Source organism: Salvelinus fontinalis, unplaced genomic scaffold, assembly GCF_029448725.1.
Source record: "Salvelinus fontinalis isolate EN_2023a unplaced genomic scaffold, ASM2944872v1 scaffold_2452, whole genome shotgun sequence".
Taxonomy (NCBI): Eukaryota; Metazoa; Chordata; class Actinopteri; order Salmoniformes; family Salmonidae; genus Salvelinus; species Salvelinus fontinalis.
Window position 1 is genome coordinate 3122 of NW_026602661.1, and position 10200 is coordinate 13321.

The 10200-nt window shown below is 41.7% G+C and overlaps 1 protein-coding gene and 1 long non-coding RNA gene across 3 annotated transcripts; one reads left to right on the top strand and one right to left on the bottom strand.

Moving 5' to 3' along the window:
- Positions 1 to 791: 791 nt before the first annotated feature.
- On the top strand, positions 792 to 3264 carry LOC129850902 (ladderlectin-like). The gene is made up of 9 exons (XM_055917075.1): positions 792 to 841; positions 1032 to 1155; positions 1249 to 1299; positions 1417 to 1473; positions 1702 to 1764; positions 2038 to 2129; positions 2339 to 2464; positions 2701 to 2800; positions 2993 to 3264. Exons 2-9 carry the CDS (start codon positions 1095 to 1097, stop codon positions 3064 to 3066), a joined length of 624 nt encoding a protein of 207 aa, XP_055773050.1. The 5' UTR covers positions 792 to 841; positions 1032 to 1094; the 3' UTR covers positions 3067 to 3264.
- Positions 3265 to 5206: 1942 nt separating this feature from the next.
- On the bottom strand, positions 5207 to 10157 carry LOC129850903 (uncharacterized). Of its 2 annotated transcripts, XR_008758885.1 has the most exons (3): positions 9762 to 10157; positions 5615 to 7424; positions 5207 to 5497 (listed from the first exon to the last, which is right to left on the bottom strand). It is a non-coding gene; the product is annotated as an uncharacterized LOC129850903 (long non-coding RNA). The 2 variants fall into 2 exon arrangements; XR_008758884.1 differs by lacking the exon at positions 5615 to 7424.
- Between the last annotated feature and the right edge of the window lie 43 nt (positions 10158 to 10200).

The following is a 10200-nucleotide window of genomic DNA, read 5'->3' on the forward strand; positions in this document are numbered from 1 at the left end:
TAATCTGGCAGCCTGGTCTCAAAGACTAGACGTAACATAGTAAACCCAAATTAGTATGATATGTTACATTTGGTATGGTTACAGAAGACAGAAGGTTACTTCAGGCAAAAACAAAAGAAGGGTGGTTGGTCAAAGATCAAAGTAGGGTGGTTGGTCGGGGTGGATGAGAGGGCATATAACATGAATGTCTAGCAACCCAAAGGATGTGTGTTCGAATCTTATCATGGACAACTTTACCATTTGAGCTAATTAGCAAATATTTACTACTTTTTAGCTACGTAGCAACTACTTAGCATGTTAGCTAACCCTTCCCCTAAACTTAAGCTTTTAACCTAACTCCCAACCCCTAGCATGACTAACATTAGCAACCTAGCTAACATTAGCAACCTAGCTAACTGAGCCACTTAACTAACATTAGCCATAACAAATTGGAATTTGTAACATATATGTTTTGCAAATTCATAACATTGTACGAATTGCAATTCGTAACATATCATACACATTTTTATTCATACCATATAATATGAAACGAATGATGGACATCTACAAATGAATACAAAACGTAACATATCATACTAACGGCAGTGTCCTGGATTTACTTTTACTATGTTATGTCTACCCCCGAGTCCAGGTTGAATCTTGAATTTTTTATCTGAAGTATAAACACAGTCATAAAGTGTCAAAGTCCAATGCTGTTTCGTCATTCACTGCACGTGCATAAGTGAAAGTTTGCGGGACAGAACAGTATATAAAGAGAGTACGAATCTCCATTCATCACTCCATCACTGGCCTACCCGAGGAAGAGTACCTGAAGAAAAGAGTGATTTACCTACTACAAAAGGTAAGTCCTACAGCATCTGTTACCTAGTGTCGACTCATTCAACTTGGCTTATTTTCTCTCCCTTTCTTAATTTAGATGTATGTATTTACTGTGGTGATGATGAACTTTTAGCTAGATTTTTAAGGTTGTCTTCTGTTGGGAAATACTCTTGTCTAGTGATAGTCTGAAATGATTGTGTATCACTCTCTAGTTGATTCTCCAACACGTTCTCTACCTTTTCATCCAGACAAGCAGCACCACCATCATCACCACCATGAAGGTTCTGATCATCTTTGCACTACTTTGTGTCACACTCTCTGCTAGGGCAGCAGCAGGTAAGAGAGCCAAATACTCAACAATGTCACTAATACAGCACAGGGTAATTCATTGTTACTGATTAATGACAATATATGTTTTTTCCCTTTAAGTTCCTGTGGAGAGCGATGCTGTGGCGGTAGAAGAGCCAAAAAGTGCCCCAGGTTTGTAGCTCTAATTATGTTTGTATTGAGAGCAGTAATAGAGCACTGAATCATTACTTCTCCCAATTCCCAGTTGAATGAAAGTCAAATTGATTTCCTTGTTCCGTGTTTCTGCAGAGGAGGCTGTTGAGGTTGAGGCTCCTGCAGCAGAGGAGAAGCTGAGTGACGCCGCAGGTCAGTTCTGCTCTATGGGCTTTAATCAAGCAGGAGCATCACTGTCTATTGCGGAGCATCACCTCATTTCCTGATCAATTACAATTACTTCACATTGGTACAAAACAAATTAATTAAACTACAGGTCACGTATAAAATATTAGCTATGAAAATAAATATATTGAATCTCATTGTCGGGGAGTTGCTGGTGGATTTCAAAGTGATATTCTTGTCTGATTATGTGTTTAGGTGTCTTTTCAGAAGATGAGAATGAGGCAGTTGAGGTGGCTGCAGCAGCACCTAACGATAAAGGTAGGGACTCTCCATGAGGAATGATGTTAAGTTAGCCATCATTAGTTCTACTATTGATGCACATTGTACACCTTGCAATGCATGATCACAATGAAATAATGTTTTGGTTTCCCATCAGCAGGGAGGGAAAAAACACCAGCATGACTAAATAAACATTCATGTTTTATATTATGAGATCAAACGTTTTACTTTGGAAAGTTCATACTCCTGACAATATCAACTCCTTATATTACAATGCCAAATCATTGTTGTATTTTATCTGCGTGTTCACAGCGGCACGCAGGTTCTGCCCTGACGGATGGTTCAGCTATCAGTCCAAGTGTTACATGTTTGTGAACACTCCTCGGTCCTGGTTCGGAGCCGAGGTAACGCACTTCTCAATGTAACATATTTAGTGTCTAAAATCTTGACGTGAATTAGTTACTATGACTGCAAATTGTGCACTTTCAAAAAATGTTTGTGTCTGTATACTGTAATGTCACTATGAGGGAGCTCAACACTTTTGTTCACGTGCAGGCCTACTGTGTGAGTGTGTGCACGTGTCTCACCCCTCACCTCCCCGCTCTTCTTTCAGGAACATTGCAATGAACTGGGCGCCAGCCTGGCCTCCGCCAGCTCCTCCCCTGAGTATCGTTACCTGCAACAGATAACCAGAACAGCCAACAGAGCCACTGCCTGGATCGGTGGATTCTACCTCCAGGTGAGAGAAAGGGTCGCCCTGAAAACCTCCGACATCTAAGCATACGTAGCGCCCCGAGTTTTTCTGACAGTGACCGGTCCTAGAGTTTTCCCTCAGAGCACATGGCCGGAAAACACTCTAGGCCTTGTGTTTAAATAGCTTCTGATATTTTAATCATGCAGCTAGGTATGATATCAGATCTGTTAGTGGTAAGGGATAGTAGTGCAGCTAAGTCTTATGACTCTTTCTTTACTCAGGGAACTTGGATGTGGATCGACCGCTCAGGAATGTATTACACCAACTGGTACAGCCAGAGCACCGCAACCAGCAACTCCTGCATGTACCTGCAATCTGCTGGTAAGACATGAACCTAAAGATGTTCAGCCTGGTCTCATGGACTAGACGTAACATAGTAAATGTAAATCCGGGACACTCACATTAGTATTATATTACCTGAAAAGTAATGACATGTAGCCTGGTTCCGGAACTGTATGAAGTGTTAAAATATGCCAGATAAAATTACTAAGATTTTTGTTTGTCTTTTTGTAGTGGGCCAGGGCTGGAGGAACCTCGGATGTGGCACACAATACCCATTCATCTGCGTGCACAACTATCGCTGTTAGTCAACATTACGAAGATATTGCTAGTTGCTTGACACCTTTTCTAACTGCTTTCAACATTTGCTTTGTTTACTACTGACTGTAAGTGACTTTATGTGTTCGCCAAAGGGCTAAATGTGATGCAATTTCAAATGTAATTGCCCATTTTTGTACCTCAACCTGTATTGTTTTCCAGTAATAAACGTTTTTTTAAGTACTTTATGACATTGCATAGGCTAGTACTTTCTGGAAGATGGCAGTATTGTCTAAGACCGTCTCTGGTCTTTAAAAAGGTACATTTGCTGTTTAATTCTACACATGAATGAATTTGACCATAGCAAAGAGATGAGTATAAAGGATTTGAGACGAGGACAAAAAGACTGGAGGGTCTTTTTTATTGAGCCTCAATTTACCTATTTATCGAGATCTGTCTAAGGGCTTGACATCTTTATACTGTACATGGCAGAAAAGTGAGCCGTAAAATAACCTAATCTCAAAATATGGTGGGGAAACTAACTTTAGAATTCATAGAAGATAAAATGGCACCTTTTTATAAGTTGTTCTATTCAAACAAAGCTTTTTACAATGAACGTAGGTCATACACAACCTGGAGAAAGTGCAACTAATTCTTGTCATTAAAACAATATTTATTTTCACGAAAACAAAGTGACAGGTGACAACTTGTTAAACTCAAATTCTGATGTACATTTCTGTTTTTTTTTTTCTTCATTATTTTACCAGGTAAGTTGACTGAGAACACGTTCTCATTTGCAGCAACGACCTGGGGAATAGTTACAGGGGAGAGGGGGATGAATGAGCCAATTGTAAACTGGGGATTATTAGGTGACTGATGGTTGAGGGCCAAATTTGGAATTTAGCTAGGACACCGGGGTTAACACCCCTACTCTTACGATAAGTGCCATGGGATCTTTAGTGACCACAGAGAGTCAGGACACCCGTTTAACGTCCCATCCGAAAGACGGCATCCTACACAGAGCAGTGTCCCCAATCACTGCCCTGGGGCATTGGGATCTTTGTTTAGACCAGAGGAAAGAGTGCCTCCTACTGGCCCTCCAACACCACTTCCAGCAGCACCTGGTCTCCCATCCAGGGACTGACCAGGACCATCCCTGCTTAGCTTCAGAAGCAAGCCAGCAGTGGTATGCAGGGTGGTATGCTGCTGGTTGTCATTGACATGACTATTATCATGGATAAATGTCTCAGAAAAACCATAAATCAAGGGTCAATTTATCTACGTCTTGTAATAACTTACCTCATGTAAAATGTCCACCCGTTCGTTTTCTGCTGGCTTCTTGTGACGGTGATAGAGCACCTGCCACTAATGAAAATGAGGAATGTGTAGGCCTATACCGCCATCTACTGGGCTCGATTGGCATAAATGAGCAATAGAAAAGGGAGTTGATGGAACTACTGTAGTAGGCTGGCTACACCTATAAAATGAAATAAATCGGGGTTCTACTGTAATCAGTATAATTTACTAACCAAATAAAAGTAACTCTGAGAACTCACATCTGTCCAATCCCCCGGCCAATGTTCTTCAAAAGTTATCTGATCAGATTTCGGCAATCAAATTGTTTTAAATGGGGCGGCAGGTAGCCTAGTGGTTAAAGCGCTGGGCCAGAAACTGAAAGGTTGCTAGATCGAATCCCTGACATGACAAGATATGTATCTGTCGTTCTGCCCCTAAACAAGACAGGTTCTAAACCCACTGTTCTAGGCTGTAAGTATAAATAATAATTTGTTCTTAACTGTCTTGCTTAGTTAAAATGTTTTGCTAATGAATAGAATGGGTGTATAATTAACTTGAATGGAGATGCCATTCTATTTATATGCGTTTAATTTGATCAGATAACTTTTTCAAAACTAGGCCTAGGCATTCAACATATGGTATATTTTTGTGGAGGTGGTAATTGTCTAAGGCAGTTGTTCCCAAACATTTTATAGTCCCATACCCCTTCAAACATTCAACCTCCAGCTGCGTACCAGCAAAACACAAATGTTGTTTTTGACCATCACTGTAAGCCTGCCACACACAAACTATACAATAAATGTATTAAACATGAGAATGAGTGAGTTGTCGTCACAACCCGGCTTGTGGGAAGTGACAAAGAGCTCTTATAGGACGAGGCCACAAATAATAATATAATTATCAATAATTTTGCTCTTTATTTAGCCATCTTACATATAAAACCTTATTTGTTCATCAAAAATTGTGAATAACTCACCACCTTGACATTGTCCGTAAGCTTGAGTTCATTTACACACACAAAAAAATCATACAATGATGGAAAGACCTGTGTGTTGTAATCTAGATTCAGATCATTCAGGCGAGAAAAAACGTGTCATCATGCTTCCTGACTGGTGGCTCCTGAGATTCCTCTGTTGCTGTGGAGGTCCTCTTTGCTGCCTGTCCTTTAAACCATTCTGCAGCCATCTGTAACAACACATTCATACTGCTTTAAATAACAACAACCAGGCCATTTCATCAAAGCAAGAGTGGTATAGTTTGGCACACACTCAGACACCCACACACTCTCTAAAGGTGACATACCTTGGTGATGAATTCATCTTCTCCCTTGATCTTTCTGCCCCAGAGGTTCGTAACTTTGTCATACCAGTGCTGCTCCCCGAGTTCCTGACAAACTCTCAACTGTTCATTCTCTATGCACATCATGGCCATGTTCTGGTGGAGCTGATCGTCCAGCTTTTCCCCTTTCACGAAGTCCTGAATGCGCTTCAGCTAGGGGAAGCTTTCCTTCACGTCGGTTGAGGTCACTCCAATGGTCGCCACAAGGCACATCAGCTTGTAAAGCTCTGGTAGTGGGTTCTTCTGGGACCGGATGAAAAAGATCAATTCACAGAGCTTGTGGCTGTCCTGCTGCTGTCCTTGGCCTATGTAGAACGCCTTCAGGCCCACTCTGAGCCTGTCCATGTTGAAGAAGCCCCCGTAGAGCTTCACCAGGCTATCCACCACGTCTGTTGCGAAATGGATGTTAATGTCAGTGAACTTCACTGGATCCAGCAGCGAGGAAGCGTAGGTCATCCAGATGTGCGTAACAAACCTGGATCTGAGAGATGAGGGTTTCCAGAGCTTCGTAGTACACAGCCTTGAAGTGTGTCAGTGGATCTAAGTCATCTGTCCACTTGAGACTCTCGCATGGGTGTTGAGCCAATCTCTCAGCCTTCTGGTAGATGCTGTCGAAGGCAGAGTCAGACTTCTTGCTCTGGATGTGTTGAACCAGCTCCTCAATGCTTTGCAGGCTGCCACATCCATTGCTTTGTGCTTCAGTGTCAAATGCAACGTCAATGTTGGAGAAAACCTGCGGTAGGTGAAGAGCTGGAACACAAACTGGAAATCCTCAAGTTTCGAAACAAGATTGTTTGCTTCATAGGATGATTCGCCCTTTACCCAATCCGTGTTCCCAATGTGGTTGATGGTGTCGTAAAATGCGTGGTAGGTGTTCGCCACTTCACTGAGGACGTCCAGTGGCAGTCGGTCAGCATTCACCTCGCTCCAAGTTTCATTGAAGAACCCCAGCCGGTGGGGAACAAAAACGAGGGGAACGGCCTCAGATCACAAAATATCTACTTCTGTCAACAGTGCTGAGACGGTTTGAGTAGGAGTTGAGGAAGACAGTGTTGTGGGCCATCTTCCTCACTTTTTCCGTCTGCATGTTTAGCTTGTGCGCAGACACGGCCCATCCATTGTAAGACTGTCCCACAAGTTTTTTTTATTCGCAGTCATGGTCGGCCATTTCCATACATATAAGGTCAGAACACCCCCTTCGTGCAGATGGAAACCCAGGAAATACTCCTGAATTGTCTACGTACTGAACCATGATGGAGTGTTGCCATTCCCAGCCGGAGCGTCCTGGCGTTCATCGATTTGCAGTGCAAAGAATGGGGCTTTTCTGATCTCTGCTTTTATCTCACCCAGAAGAGCTTCTGCACTGCATGCAATCATGCCGTTGACATTTGGGAAACCATTCGATTCTTCTTGTTTACTCACAAATGCACCAACCTCAGGTGAGAGTGTGCTGCTCCGCTCGTGGAGAAATGCAACATTTCATGGGGGAGGGACCCGCCATTGTATTTATCGAAATCCCTGAATTCCATATCCTCACTTTCACCCAAATAGAGTGCAGCAAGGAGTAGCTTCTTTAACTAGTCTCGGTTTTTACACACTTGGGCATAGTGCTTTTTCAGTTGATCTAGAATTAGAATCTAGAATTCCTATACATTGCTTGAATGGCCAGGTACTTCACGTTGAACCTATCTATGTGTCAATTCCTTTTTGGCCGAATATGAGGTTGTAGAATCAAATTTCCCACACACATGCTGTCCACTTGAAATGCTGTTGGCTGCTTGAAGAGAGGATAAGCTACCATTAGCTAAAGTAATTTTGCAAACTAAAACATTATAGCTTGCTAGTTGTAATAAAATCTTCCGTGTACTTGCTACTTGCATAGTTAGCACGTCATACCACGAGGACAGTAAGCTAGCACTAGTTATCAAGTTAGCTAGTCAGGCTTTTCAATTAGTTACTGCAGTGGCTGTATTTATCTACATTGCTTGCTATCACATTAAACAGTCTCACAATTTGACAATAAAATATTAATACAATTTTTTTTTTTTTACACTGACTGTTATGGTTCTAAAGGGAGGAGAGGACAAAGCTGCATGAATTTAGCGCCCCAGTAATCTTAATTAACTTTACATTCCTGCCATTTGTCCTGCTTGTAAGTAGTCTCTCTTAACAGCATTGTATGACCTATTGTTCTGTTGACACAGAAACGCTTCACTAATCAGTACAACTTCCTCTGTATTCCAGTTATTATTCCTCAGATTGTTGAATTTATGCATCAAGAGTGTTGTGGTATTTTATTCACTGTTTATTCTGGCAAGATTTGATTATTATTGCTCGGATTGTCAGAATATTTGAATACTGAATAGCCTCATTAGAATAGAGCTGCAACAATTTGAGGGTAAATCCCAGAATCATTAGGACTACTTTGGGACATAGAGTCCAGATTGGCTTAAATGCAATGGGTCAGGTTGTATTTTAAGATGGCTATTCACTTATTCGCACGAGTTTTCACACGTGACTCTGTAATCACCAATGATTTATATATAGGCTATACTAGATGACTAATAAGGCATTTTATTATATTGGAAAAAATATTTTGGAAGCAATATAAATTAATTTATTAATGACTACATTTGTTTGTGACACGTTTATCATATTACAAACACCTTAATGCATACTTTTAAATTATATTATGTGAGCTAAACATACAAAACCATTTTCCCCCTGAAGTATAATCTTTTTTTAGAGATTACTGAAATCTATGTCCCCACTACAGAATACTTAAATACATGTCATTTAATTGAAATACTGTAGAATTCCATTCATTCCTAAATGACGAGACAGCCTACAGGAAGGAGGTGAGTGCCTTGGCGGAGTGGTGCTAGGAAAATAACCTCAACAAAACGAAGGAGCTGATCGTGGCTTCAGGAGAGAGCAGAGGGAGCACGCACCCATCCACATCGATGGGGCCGCAGTGGAGAAGGTGAAAAGCTTAAAGTTCCTCAACATACACATCACTGACAATCTGAAATGGTCCACCCATACAGACGATGTGGTGAACAAGGCGCAACAGGAGGTTGAAGAAATTTGGCCCCTAAGACCCTCACATTTTTACCGATGCACCATTGAGAGCATCTTGTCAGGCTGTATCATTGCCTACATCTTGTCGCGCTGTAGCATTGCCTACATCTTGTCGGACTGTATCATTGCCTACATCTTGTCGGGCTGTAGCATTGCCTGGTACGGTAACTGCACCGTACACAACCGCAAGGCTATCCAGAGGGTGGTGCGGTCAGCCCAACATATCACACTGCCTGCTCTTCAGGATATCTACAGCACCCAGTGTCACAGGAAGGCCAATTACATAATCAAGGACCTCAGCCAAATGAGCCACGGATTGTTCACCCTACTATCATCCAGAAGGCGAGGTTAGTACAGGTGCATCCAAACTGGGACCAAGAGACTGAAAAACAGCTTCTATCTCAAGACAATGAGACTTAAATAGGCATCACTAGCCAGCCTCCACCCAGTGTCCTGCCCTGAACTTAGTCACTAGCTGGCTATCACCCGGTTACTCATACCTGCACCTTAGAGGCTGATGCCCCATGTACATAGACATGGAACACTGGTCACTTTAATAAATGTTTAATACCATTTCCCCATTTCATATGTATATCCTGTATTCTAGTCAAGGCCATGCTATTCAACTATTGCTGTACAAATACTATTCTATTCACGTATTCTTCAGATATACTACGTATTATATCCACACTGTCCATAAATACCATCACACACACAACTCCAACATGGCTCATCCTAATATTTCTATATTTCTTAATTCCACTTTCATACTTTTAGATTTGTGTGTCATTAGATATTACTGCACTGTTGGAGCTAGGAACACAAGCATTCCGCTACATTCGCAATAACATCTGCTATATGTGTATGCGACCAATAAAATTTGATTTGATTGACATCGGCTGATTTGATATTAGCTGATGTAAAAGGGCTGTATAAATACATTTGATTGATTGGAAACAGCACCAGGCTTTATTTGAGTATGGGAACCCGACCCCGTGTGTATATAGTCCATACATTATTGCATGCTCACCATGTTCCTCCAGATAAGCCTGTAGTCGTGTGATCAGTTCCACTTTGTTGCCCTTCACATCTAGACCCCTGGTTTCACACTCATGCTTCTGTTCAGCAAGCTGTGGGAGACATGAGTGTAGATTACTGCTTAGACTACATTTGAGATGATTTCCTACTAAATGGCAATTTTTACAATTCAAATGTTACTGCCCAACAGCGAAGTGCTTGAACGTTAGGCCAAACATCCTGTACAATTTCATTCATTCACTTGTAGTCGCGCATGCGCTGATGTCAGTTGCCAACTTCACAGCCGTAGCAGAGCAAACTTTGGCCCTCGTTAAATAACAAAGCCACCCCAACCCAATACACGCGTGGATATCTCAAACGTCAAAATGCCTTGTTAGCTAGTCACACCGTGCAGCAAACATGGACTATTTCCGTCCTGTCCGGTAGCATCT